The sequence below is a fragment of the Neofelis nebulosa genome, chromosome 1 (assembly GCF_028018385.1).
Source record: "Neofelis nebulosa isolate mNeoNeb1 chromosome 1, mNeoNeb1.pri, whole genome shotgun sequence".
Taxonomy (NCBI): Eukaryota; Metazoa; Chordata; class Mammalia; order Carnivora; family Felidae; genus Neofelis; species Neofelis nebulosa.
The window spans coordinates 60,433,470-60,454,653 of NC_080782.1; the positions used below are offsets into that span (position 1 = coordinate 60,433,470).

A 21,184-nucleotide genomic window follows, 5' to 3' on the forward strand; every position below is an offset into this window, starting at 1 on the left:
ATAAACAAACAATATGGCAATTCAAAGCGGACGCCGGAAGACACGCAGAAGAACAACTCTGAGTAAAGCCGATCAGCTAACGAACTACGTCTGCGCCTGCGCAAAGCCCCAGTCTGGCCACGTGCATGTGCGCAGTCGCAGTAGGCGGAGCGGGGCGCTCAATTGGAGGTTCCTGCCAGTTTTTCCTTAACGCGAGGCTTGAGGGGAACATCTCGCGATACCTGTGAGTTCTCGCGGGAACAGCATTCAAAAAGCCCTGGCGCTTACCTGAGAACTAGCTGAATGAATGTGTAGATGACTCTGGTCGTGAAGTGGGGTTGCCATCGCGAACCTGGGCGCCGTGAGCCCTCGTCTCGAGCGGCTGGCTGCAGCAGCGGGGGAAAAGGGTGAGGAGAGAGGTAGGGGCAAGGGTCCTGGAGGGAGGTGCGTGTGGAGAGGAGCTGTGGGAGCGGCAAAGGGGAGTGCTCTCTGGGGAGTGGGGGAAAGCAGGGCCTAGGGAAACTTGGGGTCCGGGTCACGGCGGAGGCCTTGAGCAGGAACAACTTCTTCAACGGAACCCGGAGTTCTTCTCAACCAGGTTCCGAGCCGGTCTCAATCTTCCGTTGGGCCGGTGGCCACCTCCGGTTGTTCTGCCTCTGTACGGAAGACGGGGTCGCTCGCCTGGGCCTCCGGGTGATAACAAACACCGGGTCCGCTCGGTCCAGTACGGTAGTCGCTAGCCACTAGTGGCAGTCTGAATTGAGAAGTGCTGTAAAATGGAAGATGCAGGCTGAATTTCGAAGACTACACAAAAGGAGGAATGGCCCGTTGATAATTTTTATAAAGATTACATGTTGAAATGATAGTGTTTTTGGATGTTTTGGGCTGAATAAAATATTACTAACATGAATTTCACCGTATTTACTTTTTTTAACCTGGCCCCTAGAAAATTAAAAATCGCAGATGTAGCTCGCATTCTATTTCCGTTGGACAGCGCAGCCGCAGACAGCTAGCTGCGTGTCAGGTTCTAATTGCTTTTCATCCCTTAGCTGGTGTAATATTCTCAAAAACCTTGTTAGGTCGATATTACTGTCTTTACTTTATGGATGAGCAAAGAAGACCTTAAACTGTCCAAGTTCATGCTGCCAGTGAGTTGTGGAAGTGGAGTAAGAGCTAAGGCAGCCCGAATCCCTGAGCTCCCTGCCTCCTGAATGCTTTGTTATGTTTCTGAGAGGTTAAAATGTGGTTAGGAGCACCAGGCTTCGGAGCTGGACCCTCGTTCCCATCTCAGCCACTTACTGATTACCCCGGCCAAGTTACTAAGCCTTTCTGTGCCTCCGTTTGCACATGTGTGAATGGGGGAAATACCTTATACTTCACGGAGTTGTTGAGAGAATTAGATACCATATGCAAAGCACCAAGTACGATGTCTGGCACCTGTTAGCTGTAGTTATTCAACCCTGGCTACCTCTTTGTAGATTTATAGGTTAACTCTTATTCATCCATCAGACCTTTGCCGGAAAGTTACTTCCTCAGCGAAATCTTTCTTGCCCATACTTAACCCTGCTCTGTCCCCACCCCACTTCCCAATTGAGGACAGCACCTCCATGTTACAGCCTGATACATCTCTCCTTCTTGCACTTACCACACTTATAAATCTTTACAGTTCATTTATTTGATTTAATGCCTTTCCACTAACAGACTGTTACATTCAAGAAGGCAGGGGTATTGTCTAGTTTTGGGGTCATCATTGTGTCCTCAGTAATAGCATAGTATCTGACACACAGTAAGAATTCTAGCAAGTCTTTGAATGGATGAGAGCTAGTTTTTTGGCTTCCTTGACATTGTTGGCCAGGATGTCTTGGGGCTAGTTCCCCCCCCCCTTTTTTTTTTTTGTAAATGTCGATTATAATATTTAACTTAGGTCCGTTAAATGAGATAATTCATTTGAAGCACTCTGCCTGGCAAATAGTAGATCCTCACAGAGTATATGTTATTACTAACAATGCAATAATTAGTGCCTAGCCCCATCGCCAGGCTTTGGAAAGGTCTTTTATTTTTAAAGTTTGTTTATTTTGTGTGAGAGAGAGAGGGAGTGTCTGCAAGTGAGCAGGGGAAGGGTATAGAGGGGTTGAGAATCCCAAGCAGGTCCCAAGCTGACAGCACATGGAGCTGGTGAAGCCCGATGTGGAGCTCGAACCCATGAAGCATGAGATCATGACCCGAGCTGAAATCAAGAATCAGACACTCAACCGACTGAGCCATCCAGGCACCCATGGAAAGGTCTTCTATTTTAGAGCAGTAACTGCCAACCCTGGATAACTTAGGATACCTTTTATTTCCCTCTGTCTTCTAAAATCATATGTCTCCCATTTCATCTTCATTCTTAATGACCTTGCTTCCTGATTCACTGATAAATTGGAGCAGTTAGAAGAGCACTTATGCAGACTTCCACCACTAATCTACCTACTTATCAATGTCTGTACCCATATACTTTGCTTTCCCTTACTTTAGATGAAATATTCATGCTCCTTTCTGAAATCAGTCCCTGTACATTAGACCTCATTGTCTTTTCATCTCTTTAGCAGTTTGCCATGACCTCTCTAGCATCAGTTTTTCTTTTCTCCTGAATCTATCCCATGACGTATACACATGCTGTTATTTTTTCTTAATTTTTTTTTTTGTTTTTAAAAGGCAAACCTATTTCCCTTTCAGCTACTGCCCTGTTTATCTAGTAGTCTCCTTTGCAGCAAAACTACTTGTTTTCCTATTTTCCCACCGTTCTCTCCAACCCATTTCAGTTGGCTTCCAGGATAACACATGCTCTTGGTTTTCCTCCTACCTCATTGGTCATGCCTAAGTACACTTTACTTCTTCTTTCCACCTCTTAATGCCTCAAACCTTGGTCCTCTTCTCTTTAATTATGCTTGTACTCTGGAGATACCAAGGCTCAAGGATTTATGTTAATAACTCCTAGGTTTATATTACCAGCCCAGATCCTTCTACTAGTATAGCCAACTGGTTACTTGACATATATGATGTCCAAAACATAAGCCCCTGATTTTTTTTTTTAAGTTTATTTTGAGACAGGGAGGGAGAGAGAGAGAGAGGCAGAGAGAGACACTCCTAAGCAGGCTCTGTCACACAGAGCCCGATGAAAGCCTCGAACTCACAAACTGTGAGATCATGACGCTTAATCAACTGCACGACCCAGACACCCCAAGCCCCCGATTTTTTTTTTTTTAAACAATTTTTGCTCACAATTTTTGTGGCTTCAACTGATGGCAAATCTGCTCTACTTGTTGCTCAGGCCAGCCTTGGAGATATTTTTGACTTTTCTCTTTTTTATATACCCCACATTTAATTGTTAGAAAATCATGTTGGGTTTATGTCCAAGCTTCATGCAGAATTTGACCATTTCTCCGTACTCCTTATATAACCACTCTCATGTGAGCAATCATCTCACTTGGTCTTTCACTTGCTCCCCTCCAAACTATTCAACATAGCAGCCAAAATGATCCTTTTAAATGTATCAGATCTCTACTCCAGACTTTGTAATGAATCTCAGTTTCACCCATAGTAGAAGCCAAAGTCCTCACAATAGCCCAATTAGCCTATTCTCTCCTCTGATCTAAATTCATTCTTGTTCATTCCTTGGGTTTCCTTCCACTTTAATACTACCCTTCTACCTCTATTCCTTTATCTTTCTGGAAAAAGGTACATGGCTAATTCTCTTACCTTCTGCAAGGCTTTGCTCCTAAGTCCCTTGAGGGCTTTTCCCCCAATGCTTATTTTAGATTTCATCCTACTTACAATACTCCTACCTCTTCTAAGTTCCCTTATCCTGTTCTTTTTTAAATTTTATTTCCACTTTAATGCATTTAATTATTATACTACTTTTGCTTATCTCCTCCCACTGGAAGTTAAGTTTCATGAAAGAAGAGTGCTTTTTCTTTTGGTCCATTTGGATGCTGATGGATCTGAAATGCCCAGAATGGAGCTCAGCACATAGGCTTTAAGAAATATTGTTGGGGGCGCCTCAGTGGCTCAGTTGGTTAAGTGTTCAACCTCGGCTCAGGTCATGATCTCACGGTTTGTGAGTTCAAGCTCCATGTTGGGCTCTGTGCTGACAGCTCAGAGCTTGGAGCCCGATTTGGATTCTGTGTCTCCCTCTCTCTGTGCCCCTCCCCTGCTCATACTCTGTCTCTGTCTCTCTCTCAAAAATAAAACATTAAAAAAAAATATTTGGTGAATGAATGACTACATTGACTGGAGAGTGGGGAAACACCTTATTAAAATCCTGTTGCTCTTTGAATGCAAAGCTGAGTTTAAATCTGGTCTGAGAGACTGGGACCAATTTGGAAAGGATCATGAGTAAGGTCCAGTTACAGTGGAATGTTTCTATATACAATGTTTCAGTCATTGATTAGATATCTAGAATGAGAAATGTTCTTTAGTTACTCTGAACATGATTTTGTTTTGCATGTCTTCTTATGAATAACTAGGAAAATACTAGGAGCCTGTTGTCAATAAAGCATATTTAATGTGTTCAAGAAGTTAACACTGTTTCAAAAAATTGTGGGCCTGAGAGTCTTTGCCTTACAAACCTTATTCAAAGCTGCCTTCTTACATTTTAAGTTAGCAGTCATGTTACTATAAAGTTTCTTGATTTCTTTCATTGTTCTCTTAACTTGATTACCTGTTTAGTGATGTATGAGACCCATCCAACCTTAGTATTTAAGAAGCTTAGCACACAACTGAACAGTTCCCTGCATTTCTTAGAAACAAGTGTGTTCAGGTTTTGTTTTTGTTTTCCTCTGTGATTTGGTCTCAAATCAGGTAATGGAATTAACAGACCTTTCTTTTAGAACAAGTGAATTTGACCATTTAAAAGTCAGGAATAATCTCTTTGATGCTATGTTTTTCTGTATGTCAGTAGTAGTAGGGGAAAAGATATATCTATTTTTTTTATTATTGTTATTGTATGGAGTATTTTGTTTAAGCTTAAGTACTTACACTTCCTCTGTTTACAGTAGACCAGAAGCAAAAAAAAAATCATGGAGGCAGATATCATTGCAGATCTTCGATGCAAGCTCAAAGAGGTTGAAGAAGAGCGACTAAAAGCTGCACAATATGGTTTACAACTAGTAGAGAGCCAAAATGAGTTGCAGAATCAGTTGGATAAATGTCGTAATGAAATGATGACCATGACTGAGGTAGGACCCTGGACTCCTCTGTTTATAAGGGTGTGCTTAGTTATTGAAGATTTGTATTGTCTAGAAATTATTAATATTAGTTTGATTCCTTTTTGAAGATTTTAGTTCTAGTTCCTACTCACCCCCATCTCTAATAAAAGGAACTGAAGTAAATGAATTCCTAATATTCTTTCTGACCCTGTGTGTTCTGAATTTGAAAAGTTATTGTTCTCATACTGGATTTTAGATTTTATTTTGTCTGCAGTCCTCCTTGGTGACCTCACTTGTTTCATAGCTTTAGATAATACCTAAATGTCCTATGACACTATACCAGGTCCTTACTTTACCCTTAAAGTCTAGATTTGTATATTCCATTGCCTACTAATAGACATCTCAAATGTAACAAACAGAATCATTGATTCTCTGCCTGCTAACAAAACATTCTCTTGCAATTTAGCTTACTTAGTAAACGTAAATAATTTAAGCCAAATTTCTAGGAGTTTTATTCAATATCTTTGTGTCCTTTATTTCTCATGTTTAATCCATTAGGAAGATCTAAGAACTTGACCATCCATCTATGTTACTGACCATTCTGATCCAGACCACCATCATCTGTCCCCTAGACTACTGTAGCCTTTTAACCAGGTTGCCTGCTTCCCTCATTGCCTTTCATACCATTTATTCTTCACACAGCAGCCAACTGGCCATTGAAAGAGAAACAAAAGATCATGTTACAGCCCTGCTAAAATCACTCCTATGGGGGCACCTGGGTGGCTCAGTTGGTTGAGCATCTGACTCTTGATTTCGGCTCAGGTCATGGGATCCAGTGATCAAGTCCTGCGTTGGGCTCTGCACTGACAGTGTGTCATGGAGCCTGTTTGGGATTCTCTCTCTCCCTCTATCTCTGCCCCTGCTCCTGTGTGCACTCTCTCTCAAAAATAAACATTAAACACACACACGTGCCCACCTATGACTTCCGATTATATTTACAACAAAATCTAAACTCCGTACCGGGGTTTGCAGATTTGTATGTGATCTGACTCATGGCAACTACTTTACTCATCTTTAACTACTTTTGACCTCATCTTTAACTATTTTTCCTTGTTCTTAGCTATACTAATCCTGCCTTACAGGCTTTACATGAGCTGTTGCCTTTATCTGCATTGCTCATTCCCTGTCCCAACCCTTGGATTGAGTCCTCAACCTTTACATTTCTGTTTAATGTTACCTCAGCTTGAGAGACCTTCCCTGACTGTTTTGTAAAGTTGCCATCATTCACTGATCCAGCTAATTAAATCAGATTATAAGCTCCATGAGAGAAGGAATTTTGTTTGTCTTGTTCACTGCTGTATCTGTAGTGTCTGGCACACATTTATTGAAAGAATGAATTAATCTGTTTTCCGTTTTATGTAGTAAGTGCTCAGTAATATGGTTAAACTTTGATCTCAATATTTAAGTACAGCAAGTAAAAATAACTTGCTTATTTTTCTCTTATTTAATTTTCTCTTATTTTTAACAGCTTATTGAAGGAGTTTGAACTAATGCTTTTTTTAATCTTTAAACTTCCCTGTCAGAAGCAAAAGCCCTCTTAAATCCTCCTTTTATCTCTGCACTGTATTCATTTGAGAAGTCACTTGTGAACATTTCTCAGATGACTACATTCTGAAAGGTCTAATTTAGTATTTCATTTTTTACCTAGTCCACTATTTTATTTTCAGAGTCATAAGTAGAGCATATCATTATGAAACCAAGTAATTCTCACTAGGAAAGCTGAAGTGCTATAAAATGTTTTGTTTTGTTTTTATTTTTGTTTTTGTTTTCCCTAGCAGAGATTACTTGACATGTTGACATTCCATGAACACCTTTTTTTTCCTTAACGGGGCATAGAAGCAATTACCACATGAGTAGCATGGGTTGAAAGCCTCTGGGTTTTCTTAGGACTGATTAGCTACAAAGTTACTCCATATCTAACATGTGCTGGTTAGGTAGAAAGCAGCAAATAGGTGAAGTAGGAATGAAACAGTTCAAGGTGAGAAGTGCTTATATATGATGGCTTTAAGTTAGTTTTACGTAATTGGATTATAATTGAATCTGTTTTCAGAATTATGAACAGGAAAAATATACTCTTCAGAGAGAAGTTGAGCTTAAGAGTCGAATGTTAGAAAGTTTGAGCTCTGAATGTGAAGCTGTTAAACAACAACAGAAAACACATCTGGAGCAATTAAAAGAACAACTAAGCAGAAGCCACGGACAGGAAGTGAATGAACTAAAAACTAAGGTTTGGATTTCTATGTATGTCAAAACAAAAATATTTCATGCTTATGGAATTACCAATCTGTAAATGTTAGGTGATGATGATTTTCTTGATATTGTCTATTCATAATAGCTGAGATCAAGGGTTCCATCATAATGTTGGGAGTGGGAACACTGAGAAACAAGTCTTGTATTAATAACATTGTACTAATTGAATACAGTTATTTAATTTTATTAACTGGGTATTTGAATGGAGTTTTAGTTTACTAACCACCATGACCTTTTTTAAAGTGCATAGTATGGCAGTCCCCTTTTAGAAAGACTGGTCTCCTAGTTTTCACTGCAACTAGTGATATACTTTGTAATTCTACAGAAGAAACCAGTAGTTTATTTATTGTAAAATAACATACATTAGAATTGATACTTTCTAGTTTGTTCATTGAAGGTTAACTGATAACATATGATCTGCCTCCTACAACTCCTTAAGGAGGATACCATGATTGTCTCCATTTAACAGATGAGAAAATCAATGTTTAAACAGAGTGAGTAAATTGGACAAAACCACAGAAATCAGTCGAGATTTGAACTGAAGCTGTCTGATTCTAAAGTCCATGTTGCTGTTCTTAGTCTAATGACATGTTATACTGGCTTCATTTCATGCATAAATACAAGTTGTCCATTCTTTTCTGGTACCCCCAACTATCCAGTGCCTTCAGGTTACTTCTAAGGAATCCAGAACCTTTATCATGGCTCCTCTTTGTATAGAGTCCCTACTTCCCAGACCCCTCTCTACAAAACCTCTCCTGACTTTTTGCCTATTTTCTCAGAAGCGTGTTTTCTAATTTTCATTGTTTTGTGTATCATCCTTCAAGATTTCTATGTATCTGTACCACCTATACTGTTAATTAATTTCTTTGACTCTCTTTATATGTTTTATTATTTTAAGTAATGATGTCATTGAAATTATATATTTGAGCTGGTTATATTTTTTCCTAAAATGTTGTCAGAAAAACATGACTATCAAAATATGCTTTCATGGTAATAGTTAGAATCATCTTACATTCATTCAGGCAAACAGTAATCCACCTTGTCTGAAACTAATCTAAGTTGAGACACCAATGGCTGATAATGATGCATTCTTCTTCCCCCGCTCCTCGCCACGTTATTTTCATTTTAGCAGTGGCTTTCATTATGTAAACAAAAAAGAATAAAAGAGTAATGTAGGAAATACTCAGAGTCTGAGGCAAAGCCACCTATATAAGAGACGGCTTTTTGGTGGAGCAAAGACTAAATTAGTCAAAAAATATTTTCAGTCTTAATGGATGTTCTCAAGTCACTTGTGCCAAAATTTTCACATTTTATCTGAAATTTTTCACTTCTTTCTCACATATAATCCATCAACAAGTTCTAAGAACCTGATCTATAAAACACCCATGTGTGCTGTTACCATTCTAGTCCAGATCACCATCATCTCTCCCCCAGACTACTATTGTAACCTTCTATCCAGGTAGCCTGCCTCCATCGTTGCTATTCATAACATTCACTCTTCACACAGTAGCCAAAGTGGCCAAGTCCAGACTTACTTTGATTACTAATATGGACTATTTGTATGTTTGTAAGACAGAGCCTATCACTATTATAAAAGATGCCTAGCCTTGGCCAAATAGGAAACCCTAATCGTCTCATCATGTAGTAAATTTGGGTCAGTCAGTCACTCCAACATAGATCATTCAGCTAAATTTTTTTTTTTCACATTATGAAAATAGGAAAGGGAAAGTAAGTCAAAGGCTCTTATATTTTAAATAGAAAATATTAGGATATAATCTAAGAAAGTTGATACCCAATTGAAGATAATTCAATATAGATGATAATTGTAACCCTGGACATCAAGCAGAAGTTTTTTGTTGGTAACAGAAATTGTGTAGTGAATACTAGGCATTGTGTTATATGTTTTACCCACCTGATCTCAGTTGAGAGGCTCACAGTAACCCAGGAATGGTTGATACAATCATTTACCAGTTTTACATAGGAGGAATGAAATAGGCTAAATCTAGGCTTTACCTTAAAAATTCATCCTTCTGCTATAAGTTTGTTCCCTTTAAACTATATATTTTCAGTTTTCCAAGATTTAGAACTATATGAAAATGTAATTTGTTTTGTTCAGCTTGACTGTCTTCCAAAATAGTTATACTGCAGTTACCAGAATAATTTGTACTGCAACTATATATTCTGATGACCTCAATTACCTTTTGATTTTTTAAGATTTCAATTTTTTTTTTTTTTTACTTTAGTTAGAAAAACTAAAGGCAGAATTAGACGAAGCTAGGCTTAGTGAAAAGCAGCTGAAGCACAAAGTAGATCATCAGAAGGAACTCCTTTCATGTAAATCAGAGGAAATGAGAATAATGTCTGAGCGTGTACACGAAAGTATGTCTTCAGAGATGCTGGCTCTTCAAATTGAGCTGACTGAAATGGAAAGTATGAAGGTAATATTTATGGCATGTATGTTCTTAGAGTTTTTTTTTTCTTGCATATTTTTGTTACATGTTTTTGTTATAATTTTAAGGCTGAAATACTTTTTGGCTTAATTTTGATGTAACTAATTAAAAAATATTTTAGAGAGTTTTTAGGTGGAGTACTTCATGCATAGTAAAGCTTTAAATTATGTGATTATGTAAAGCAGACTACCTTCCGATTAATGAAACCTCTGGAAGAATTTAGAGTCATTAACTGATCCTAGTTTGTGTCTAAAAACCCTATATAAATGTTGGTTTCATGGAAATTGATATGCATATGAATGTAGGTTTTTTTTTTATTGTAGGCTGAGGTTAATTAAAAATTAAAGTCTTGACTTCATAGGAGAGAAAGATACCTTTTCATTTTGTTCCCTGCTGAAAAATATAATTTTATTATTTTATGATGCACCTTACAACCTTTGACTAGTTCTTTAGTTTTGGTTTTGAACCACGGCTGATTAACTGAGCAGCTGCTAAATGAAAGATTTATTGAGGAGAATTTCCTCTTTTTCAATTCCTGTTGAATAGACTACCCTCAAAGAAGAAGTGAATGAATTACAGTATAGACAAGAACAACTAGAACTTCTTAGTACTAATTTAATGCGCCAGGTAGACCGTCTTAAAGAAGAAAAAGAGGAGCGAGAGAAAGAAGCAGTTTCTTACTATAATGCCTTAGAGGTACTGTGATTACAGTAACATTATTTTTTCCAATTTATAATAAGTTGTTTCCCTGCTAACTTAACCCCTATCAGCTAAATTGTTTTCTTTTAAATTTAGAAAGCTCGTGTAGCAAATCAAGATCTTCAGGTGCAATTAGACCAGGCCCTCCAGCAAGCCTTGGACCCCAGTAGTAAAGGCAACTCTTTGTTTGCAGAGGTACTTAACAAATACTCCATTGATTAAATTGGCATTTCACTTAATACAAGAATAATTACACATGTTAATATTTTCTAGGTGGAAGATCGAAGGGCAGCAATGGAACGTCAGTTCATCAGTATGAAAGTCAAGTATCAGTCACTAAAGAAGCAAAATGCATTTAATAGAGAACAGATGCAGAGAATGAAGGTATCGAGTTATCATCATTGGAGGCTCATTAAACCTATTTTGTATCCATATTACATGTACAAATATATCAAAGAAAGCATCTTTTCATTCAAAGAATGTACTTAGTTATTTCTAGAACTGCGTGATTTTAGAAAAAAATATTTATTTTTTTATTTTTTTTAATTGAAATTTTTTTAAATTTTTTTTCTTTTTTTTACATTTATTTATTTTTGAGAAACAGAGAAACGGAGCACACGTGGGGAGGGGCAGAGAGAGAAGGAGAATCCAAAGCAGGCTCTAGGCTCTGAGCTGTTAGCACAGAGCCCAATGCGGGGCTAGAACTCACGAACCGTGAGATCATGACCTGAGCCAAAGTTGGACGCTCTACCAACTGAGCCACCCAGGCACCCCCAAAAATCTACATTTCAAAATTGACTAAAAGATCTATTGTATTTTATTTAAAAAATTAATTCCTTAGTAAATATTTAGTAGTAATACAGTAAGCATCCATTGATTTTTTTTTTTTTTTTTAATGGTTGCTCAATAACTTTGCCAGAAATGTATAAATGTTTGTGTAGTAGGGAAAAGAACTTGAAAAGTTTTTATTTCCTGCTGTTGTCCTGGCATCTCTTAGCACAGCCCTAAGGTTCCAACTTCAATGGAAGCTAGCTCTCTCACCATTCTTCAGTTCTCCTGCAAAGGCTTATTAAAGAGTGGGATTTAGATTTCCTTTTCTTGCAGTTCCTCAAGTCAAGCATGTTTTGATTTAAGGAGTTTTTGGTCATTTTAGTCAAACAGGCAGTAACAGAAAAACATGTGGAAGTTATAAAGATTGTAGTATTGTACCCAGCTTTTAGAATCCTGATCCTTAAACTGTTTGCTTAACTGGTAACTGGAAGTCTCGAAGGGCTTCCTGCCTTTTATTTAGGATGGTGAGATTTACAAAGAAATATGAAAAGTCATAATTAAACTTTGGTGTTAGATGAACTTGGGATTGAATCCTAGTTCTGTCCATTGTTAGCTATGTGACCTTAGACAAGTATTTTTACTTTTCAGGACATCAGTCACCTCATCTATGAAGTAGATATGATAGAACCTGCCTCTTAAATTGTCCTGGAATTAAATAAAAGTATAGTAAAATGCTTACATGGTGCTTGGCGTAGAAGGAAGTACTGACTTAATAAAGATCTGTGGTTTTTAAGGATTTTGATTGTGCTGCCTGGTTTACTGAGGCTCTCCCCAATCCAGGAATGACACTTTTTGTAAATTTTCTCACATTTGCTTTTTGTTTTCTTTCCATATTTGTTGGGTTACTATTAATCTCCCAGTGTTCCCATGATATTGGGACAACAAGTAGCATTCTGAATCTTCTTAGGCTAAATGTGTCTAGACTCTAGTCTGAAGTGGAACAAAATATGGGTCCTTAAAAATGTTAGAAGTCATCTTTCTGCCTTTGTGACCATAACTGCAACGTAATATCATTGTTTGCTTTCCTCAAACTATATTTAAACTAACTGATACTTTTCAGAACTTCAAAATTTTCTGAAGGCAGAAAGGAATGGTAATTTTAGATTCTAGTTAATTTCCTTTCAGCTGGTATACAACTCCAGGTTTAGGTGGAGTCATAATTAGGTGCTGCTCTTAAGTAAATTTCTTTATATTTGTATTGAAGATTCCCTCAGTGTCCTTAGATGACTTTTACCTTTGCTTTCTATCCTTTTCATTTGTGAATCTCACCTTTATAAATATAAGTAGCTTCATAATTTCTCCCACTTAATACTATTGAGGTTAATCAAAATTTTAGAAAAACCCCAGCAGACCCTTAATGACAGTGGATGTGATGAATAAAGTATAACATTATAGCATTTGAGCAGGTTTATTTACTGGTTAAGTGATGCTTCTGGATCATAGCCATTCATTTCAATTTTATGTTTCACAGAAGTACAAATAATTATTATCAGATATTACTCCTAAGTATTCAGATAAGTACTCAGAGTTATATCTATAACTAAACTTATTGATATAAATATTTTCAAATTATTGGATTACTAAATTAGACATAGCTAGTTTTGTTTCCAAACTGAGTTCAGGGGGTAATATAGTACAAAATATGCATTATACCAAAAATGTTATTGTTAGAATTTTCCTCTCCCCAACTCAGATCTGTGGGGGGTGGGGGTGGAATTGTAATTTTTTTTTTCCCCAGTTACAAATTGCGACATTGCTACAAATGAAAGGATCTCAAACTGAGTTTGAGCAACAGGAGCGGCTGCTTGCCATGTTGGAGCAGAAGAACGGTGAAATTAAACACCTCTTAGGTGAAATCAGAAACCTGGAGAAATTTAAGGTATGTGTAACCCCTTCAATAGTGCAGCCAGATTTGGTTTGAATATCTTACATCAGTTGACCCTTGAGTAACACAGGGGTTAGGGATGCCCACCCCTGTGCTATCAAAACTCTGCATAATTTTTGACTCCCCCAAAACTGTATTAGTAGCTTACTGTTTATTGGAAGCCTTACTGATGACATAAACAGTTGATTGACACATGTTTAGTATGTTATATGTATAATACACCATATTCTTACAATAAAATAAGTTGGAGAAAATAAAGTGTTATTAAATTATAAGGAAGAAAAAATAACATTTACAGTACTCTACTGTGAAAAATTCACATATGAGTGGACCTATACCACTCAAACCTGTGTTATTCAAAGGACAACTGTATTAACCTAATATGCTATTCATTTTGAGTAATAAGAATTGTTGTTTTCTTTAGAGTTTATATGAAAGTACGGAATCTAGGCAGTCCGTCAACTCTGACACTCCAGAAGATAACACTTACTATACAGATTTACTTCAGATAAAGCTTGACAACTTAAAGTAAGTGTTGGGTGGTTAGAAAGATGGACACACTCTTGACTTGCTTATAATAAGTAGTATTAGTGACTACAAATTTTTGTTTTCACATTGCCAAAAGAAATTCCGGAAAAGAAAAGCAACAAAAATATATTGGTGGCAGATGAGATATATTGAAGATATAATTAGTGCTGGTTATTGAAGAAAAAATATTTTCAATGAATAATTAAAGATTTTGATTTCTTTGAGTTTAGTTTTTTAGACTGGTAAGTGAAAAGAACTTTAATACAGAAAATGTACTTATACTCTAAATTTTTCAAGATTAATATCACCTAATTTAAAACTTGAAAGTTATTTGTACGTGCATTACTGCGGAAATAATATTTTGCCCCTTTGTCCATTTCCTTTGAAGAATGCATGACTTTTTTTTTGTTTGAAAATGCTATTGTTAAAGCTTATTTTGTTTATTGTTTCTTTCTTATCTAAAACCCCCCAAAAATGTATTTTTGTCTAAGAGTTCAAGTATATAGTAAAAGATCTTGCAGTAACATTATACCTTGTGTGTGTGTGTGTGTGTGTGTGTGTGTATAAAACATGTATGTATATTGTGTGTTATTTTAGTATTCCTTGATTCTCCTTTTTGTATTTATATAGCAAAGAAAATGAAAGCACTAAAGGTGAATTGTCCATACAGCGAATGAAAGCATTATTTGAGAGCCAACGGGCTTTGGATATTGAAAGAAAACTTTTTGCAAATGAAAGATGCCTCCAGCTCTCCCAAAGTGAAAATATGAAACTGAGAGCTAAATTAGATGAGTTAAAACTGAAGTATGAACCTGAAGGTATGCATGTCTCATTTATGTTGTCTTTTAAATTATGAGACACCCTGAGAAATCATATCAAGTTTTTTTCTTACTACAGCTTTATGCAAATCCCATTACAAACTAATTTATGTTTATGTATCTGTATCTAATAAAACAGATTTACTCCTACAAAAGATGTAGGAAGGGGCGCCTGGGTGGCGCAGTCGGTTAAGCGTCCGACTTCAGCCAGGTCACGATCTCGCGGTCCGTGAGTTCGAGCCCCGCGTCAGGCTCTGGGCTGATGGCTCGGAGCCTGGAGCCTGTTTCCGATTCTGTGTCTCCCTCTCTCTCTGCCCCTCCCCCGTTCATGCTCTGTCTCTCTCTGTCCTAAAAATAAATTAAAAATGTTGAAAAAAAAAATTAAAAAAAAAAAAAAAGATGTAGGAAAATTCTAAGAGAACTGGATACTGGGTATGTATGAATATGATAGGTATTCTGTTGGATATCTGTATATTAGAGCCTTGATAAGGTTTGAAAACCTTAGAGATTTTTCCATTTAAGATTGTGGACACCTTACATAATACCAAAGAGTTTGATTTTGTTGAGGCAACTGATGCTTGGGCTCTGTATTAGTTAATACCATTTATAGAAAACCTAAAAATGGAGACTTAAAAAAGATAGGTATTAATTCTTCCCCTTACAAAAGTCTGGAAGAGACATTCCAGAACTGGTCAGAGTGTCAGGATCTAGGCTTCATTTGCATTGTTCATCAGTATAATCCTTGAGTAGAATTGAGTCACATGACTCCCCTACAAGAAAAGCTGAGAAAGGCAATCTTGATTCTCAGGGGTCATATTCCCAACTACATCTTGGGATTTTTTTTTTTTTTCTAAGTGTAATAGACATATAATATTTTATTAGTTTCAGGGGTATATCATAATGATTCAATATTTATACATAATAAAATGATACCCCCCCATGATAAGTCACCATGCAAAGTTATTACAATATTATTGAGTATATTCTTGGGGGATCTATTATTGAGGAAGACTAGTGGGACAGATATTAGAGGACAACTAGCAAGTCTGATCACTGAGGTAGAAAATAGCCTTAATATATAGGCTTTGCATCTCACATACTAAAAAAGAGTAGTTTTACTGTCTGTTTGTAAATTAAAAAATAAGAGGCCAAAAATAAAACAAAGCCTAATAACGTGATGGTTCTTAAAGCAAAAAAAAAAGTGTTGTTACATGTTTTAGGTTATAGATTTTCAGCCAGTTTTTGCTCCTATGCTGTTCACATACCTAAGACTGTCATTATTGTTCATGACTCATGTCATTCTCAATAGTAATGGGGAGGTTGTCAGTAATAGTAAGCTTTTTTATAGTTTAAAAAGGCTGCTCTTCTCATCCTTTTTCTCTTTGCTGATTCTAATAGGCTTTCCTACTTAAAAATTACACATTATGAATTTCAAAGGTCTGCTGAACTGAACACTGCAAACAGAGGAAAGTGTCGTGAATCTAGTTGATTCAGGGAGAATCTAGCTGATGCAAGAGAAAGGGAAGATAATGATATAAAAAGAATAGTGTAGATAGAGCAGGGACACCAACCCCATGTCCACCCATGGTTTCTCCCACCTTCACTAACAATTTTGATTTTGAAAATGAAAAACACATTGGTAAGAGGATAGGGAAAAGATAAAACAATTAATTTAGTGACTGTAAGTAGGCCTGCAAAGGGGGTGGAATGATGTTATGTTAGGCAGTGGGGGTAGAAGGCTATTGCTATAGTCTGCAGTGAGATGTACTATGGTTTGAACTTGGGAGGTATCCACAGTAGAAGTACTCAGATTTTGAACATACTTTGTGGGTGGGGCTAATAAGCACAAATTGCCATAGAGAATTTGACTTGTTCTTTGCATGTAGTCATTACAACACACAATATTGAGTGGAGTAAGTGTTTTTAATCCCCATTTTACAGACAAAGAAAATAAAGTTCAAGAGGTTAAGTACTTCCTCCAGGTCACCCAGCTACAGAGTACTACTATGAGGATTTGTATCTGGATTCCTTGACTCTTAGCCACTGCATCCTTCCTCACCTCCATGCTGAAGTCTTATAAAGCCCTGTGTAACTTTTATCACAATATCAGAAGAGAACATATAAGTGTTACTTCTGAGAGCCAAATCTTTTGAGTTCCCAAAGAAAATTTATAGCCAGATAACCTTTAAAAGATATAGTTAGTGAAGTCTATGAAAAAGAAAGGATAAAAGACAGAAACAATATATTTCAATAAAGAGATAAGTGGGTTTTAAAAGAATGAAGAAAAGGAAAGGAAAAACCAATATAACTAGTTCTATCTTTTTATGTTTATGGTGTCTTTGTTTTGACTTATTGACTGAATATACTTTTAATGTTTTTATCCTCAGAGAAAATTGAAGTGCCTGTGGCCAAAAAGAGGCGTGAGGTCCTGCCTGTGGATATAACCACCCCTCACAGTGTGTGTGCCAAAAGTGCAGTAGAGGAAGAAGTTTGTAGATTACCACCTCAGAAAGAGGAGGCACAGTGCTGTCCCAGCAATTCAGAAAATAACAACTTGCAGATAGAAAAGACAGTTTCTGTAAATACACCAGAAGTCATTCTGTCTCCTCATAAGAGTCTGCCCATGGATACTCAGCCAAGGAAGGAAAAGAAGTGTGTAAAACTTATAGGAGTTTCAGCAGACTCTGAAGTCTTAAGTGAAAGAAGTGGAAACACCCCGAATTCTCCCAGGTCAGTGGCCTATTTTCCTCAGGGCAACCAGCAGACCTCTCCATCTCTTCTCTATCGCTGCATGAATTGTGCTATCTGTTTCTTTATCTATTTTCTTAGTATTGCATGTAGTATAATTCCCCAGTTTCATCTGCCTACCTTCAACTTTTTTAAAACTTTAAGAAAAACTAAAATGATTACAAAGGGAAAAGACTCCTGAATAAGGGAATTATTTTCGAGAGTTACACTTTGCTATTTCAAGAAACAGAAATACCACAGTCTAGTACATCTCTGAATGTTTTGTTGGTTTCAAGAAATGTATAGTTGGTTATTTTTCCCCTAGTTCAAGAGTGACCATGAAAGAAAAATTAACTTATGTCCTAAAAGGGCTTTCTAGTAGTCTAAGAAATTTCAGCCTTCTAGAAACTGTTAGGTGAAATTTTTTTATGGCTTTTGAAATTGTTTATCCTAAGTCTACAAGAAACAGCTTTGATTTTGACATTTTTAAATATCAAAGGTAATTCATTTTCATTTTTATATCAAAACTTCAAAGCCTCTAGTTTCTACATGTTTGAGTTTGTGACTCAAAGAGGAAGTGTCAGACATGTGTCTATAGGAATTAACATTTTAAGGGCCTTATCTTTAAAACAAATTAAAATAATAGAGATTGGAAGGTAAGAGAAAGTGAGTGAAAGGAAAAGATAGGTAACAGTGACTGAAGCTAGAATAGAATAAGATACAAGCTCAGGGCAGGTGTAGCAGGACCAAGAGTAGGGAAAAAAGGAATGAGAATGGAGAAGGTAATAAAAAGATGATGAAGGATGTCTGCATGCAATGGAATGATAGATGCATTTAAAATGAGTATCTTTAGACATTTTAAAAATTAAGCATATTGATGTGAAAACAGGTTGGATTGTCTACTTATTAAAAGGAGATCTTTAAGGTGCTACTAGGGCTACATGAGTCTTTGATGGGAAGGTACAGAATAAGACATTTTACTAGTGTGTATTTGAGTTAAGATAGTAAGACATAGCCCACCTTTGTAAAAGGGCTGTTTTGTATGTTTTGCCTGATTTTTTTAGTAAGTCTTCAGTGCTACTAAAGGTACTGTACAGTGAAAGCACCTCAACAATGTGAGCAGCTATTATTATTAAGAGAAGGACTGTTGACCCCTGAGCAACATGGGTTTGAACTGTGCAGGTCCACTTCCATGCGAATTTTTTTTTTCATATATATATATATACCATACATTATTGTAAATGTGTTTTTCTTATGATTTTCTTAACATTTTCATTTCTGTAGATTTACTTTAAGAATGCAGCATATGATACATATATAAAATATGTGTTAATCACTTGTTTATGTTATGGGTAAGGCTTCCAATCAACAGTAGGCTATCAGTAGTTAAGTTTGGGGGGAGTCAGAGGTTATATGAGGATTTTTGACTGCAGGGGTCAGCATTGTTCACAGGTCATCTATAATTTATTACTCCATTCCTTGAATTTTTATATAGCAACATTATAAGTCTCATAAGGTAAAAGCCTAATATTCTCAAAGAAAAAGTAACTTCAAATAAATTATAAGTCACACACACACACACACACACACACACACACACAGAGTTCCAAGTAGTTTTGAAATGAAGTCAGTAGGTTATGTTTGTATATATGTGATTCATTGTGTAAGTGTGCTTGACCATTGTATATTTCTGGAGGTGCAGTTCCAGAATTAATCAGTGCAGACCTTGCTATCTGTGTTGTCTTCATTTCTTTTTCTGCTCTTTTTTGCTTGATAAAAATTACTTAAGCAAATGTATTTAACTACTTGTTTGACTCAAATTAAGTAGCACGTTGGAATTTTGTCTGGCTACTGAAACAAAAACAAATAAAATACCACAAAACGTTTGTTTTTGTGTATGTGTGAGTCCATCTGCTAACTCAATATGTTTCCAGCCTTTTGCTCGTTGCATGATTAACTTAGACACACAATACTATGATAATACTACAATAGTAAATATGGGTTTACTGGGGACTTCACTATTGCATGCTTTATAAATTTAACTGATAATCTTGCTATTAAATCTTTATAAACCTTTTAAAATATATCTTCACTGTTTTTTCATAAATGATTATTCTGCTAGTTAAAATTCAATTTAAGTTTTGTGTTTCTTTTATGAGACAAATTGCCATGTGTTCATGCACTTCAGTATTCCATGTTATTTTTATCTTGTGTTTTCCTTTTGTAGGTCATGTTAACATTAAAGTTGTGCTCTAGCATTTAAATTTTTTTGTTAGGTGTGCTTATAGTAGACATCCCATTATATTTTAATTCTTAAATTTAGGCTTTGCCATGACTTTTATCAGCGTTAAAAATATTTCTTTGGACATTTAAAATATTAAGTCTGTTAACGTAAAAAGTCTCTTTTAGAGAGGCAGTTACTTAGTTTTCTTAATGGTATTGGAGTCACCTATAATTTTTCCTCGTATACATACAAACAATTATGTCTCATTAGAGGCCCATTATATGAGAAGATTGTTTCTTCTGTAATTTTTCTTAACCATATTTGAATTCAGAGTGGATGCTTTAATGCCTGTAGGTTAGCTGCTGAATCAAGGCTTCAAACAGAAGTTAAAGAAAGGAAAGAAACTGCAAGCAAATTGGAAAAGGAAACTTGTAAGAAATCACATCCTATTGTATACGTGTCCTCCAAATCAACTCCAGAGACCCAGTGCCCTCAGCAGTAAGGACTTTTCTTTAATGAGAGTAAGGTACCACTTGCCCGAAAGGTTGATTTGGAGCTTTGTTAAGATTGTCTTTATCAGAAGTATACAACCTTGTAGGTTATTTCTTTCTACCTGTTGTGCCAAGACCTGGCATTTTCATGTTCCTCTGACCAAATGTTTAAAATTTGGTTGTGATTCTAAGCAGGAGAGTTCCTTAAATGATGACTCTTCATGGAACTTCTATTAATGACAGTAAATAAACTAATAACTGAAGGAAAGTGTTATTATAAATTATTTGTTGCATTGTATATGGATTTTTTAAGTGTCATTAACACATACCTTCTAAGTCACATATTTGGAAAGAACACAAATCATTAACGATTACATTTTCCTATGTACTTTTTAATGAACTTAGTTTTTCACTATATTATAAAAATAGAAAACTTAGTTTAAAAATATATATTATATTGTAACTGGATTTTATCAATGTTTAAAGCATCTATGTTTATCTTTGTATTCATGTACATGATTTAAATTTTAAGTCTCAAGCATATGAAAAATATAATTTTGAAACTTAAAACTGCCATAAATGATCCCCTATTTTTTTACTCTGTATAGATAACACATTGTTATCAAAAGGGGATAAAGGAAGTAAAATGAAACTTCAGAAATTCTTAATTCCCTGGTACATTTAATTTATATATATATATATATATATATATATATATATATATACACACACACACAGATATATATAATTTATATAATTATATACATATATAATATATATTTTTAATTCTAAACTTTCCAAATAAAGTCTTTTTTTTTTCCTTTAAATGATTATAATCTTGTCTACAACTTAATGTCATATATATACATATACTGTAGGTGGATGTATTTATTTATATATAGAGAGAGAGTTAAGATCTTGGTTTATGTGATTATGAAGCCTGGCAAGTTCAAAATCATCATGATGGGCTAGCAGGCTGGAGACCCAAGGAAGAGCCAGTGTTACAGTTCAAATCCAGAAGCTGTTTGGTGCAGAATTCTCTCTTGCTCTGGGGAG

The 21,184-nt window shown here is 36.0% G+C and overlaps 1 protein-coding gene across 6 annotated transcripts; it reads left to right on the forward strand.

Moving 5' to 3' along the window:
• The first annotated feature begins 205 nt into the window (after positions 1-205).
• SPDL1 (spindle apparatus coiled-coil protein 1) lies at positions 206-20,698 on the forward strand. 6 transcript variants are annotated; one of them, XM_058723031.1, is made up of 12 exons: positions 230-398; positions 5,013-5,195; positions 7,276-7,452; positions 9,719-9,913; positions 10,472-10,621; positions 10,721-10,819; positions 10,898-11,008; positions 13,194-13,334; positions 13,765-13,868; positions 14,499-14,686; positions 17,074-17,416; positions 19,992-20,698. In XM_058723031.1, the coding sequence occupies exons 2-12, from the start codon at positions 5,037-5,039 to the stop codon at positions 20,137-20,139; spliced, it is 1,815 nt and encodes a 604-aa protein (XP_058579014.1). In that variant the 5' UTR covers positions 230-398; positions 5,013-5,036; the 3' UTR covers positions 20,140-20,698. The 6 variants fall into 6 exon arrangements, with proteins under 6 accessions (XP_058579006.1, XP_058579014.1, XP_058578970.1 ...); XM_058723023.1 differs by lacking the exons at positions 230-398; positions 19,992-20,698 and adding an exon at positions 206-223 and having other exon boundaries at positions 17,074-19,299; XM_058722987.1 differs by lacking the exon at positions 19,992-20,698 and having other exon boundaries at positions 17,074-19,299.
• The last annotated feature ends 486 nt before the right edge of the window (positions 20,699-21,184 follow it).

What these genes read in the sequence shown, in the direction of transcription:
- SPDL1 (XM_058723023.1), top strand. Translation starts at nt 5,037, where the DNA reads ATGGAGGCAGATATCATTGCAGATCTTCGATGCAAGCTCAAAGAGGTT. An exon ending in AAATGATGACCATGACTGAG is followed by an intron (nt 5,196 to 7,275) that starts GTAGGACCCTGG and finishes ATCTGTTTTCAG; the next exon opens with AATTATGAACAGGAAAAATA. An exon ending in AACAGATGCAGAGAATGAAG is followed by an intron (nt 11,009 to 13,193) that starts GTATCGAGTTAT and finishes TTTTTTCCCCAG; the next exon opens with TTACAAATTGCGACATTGCT.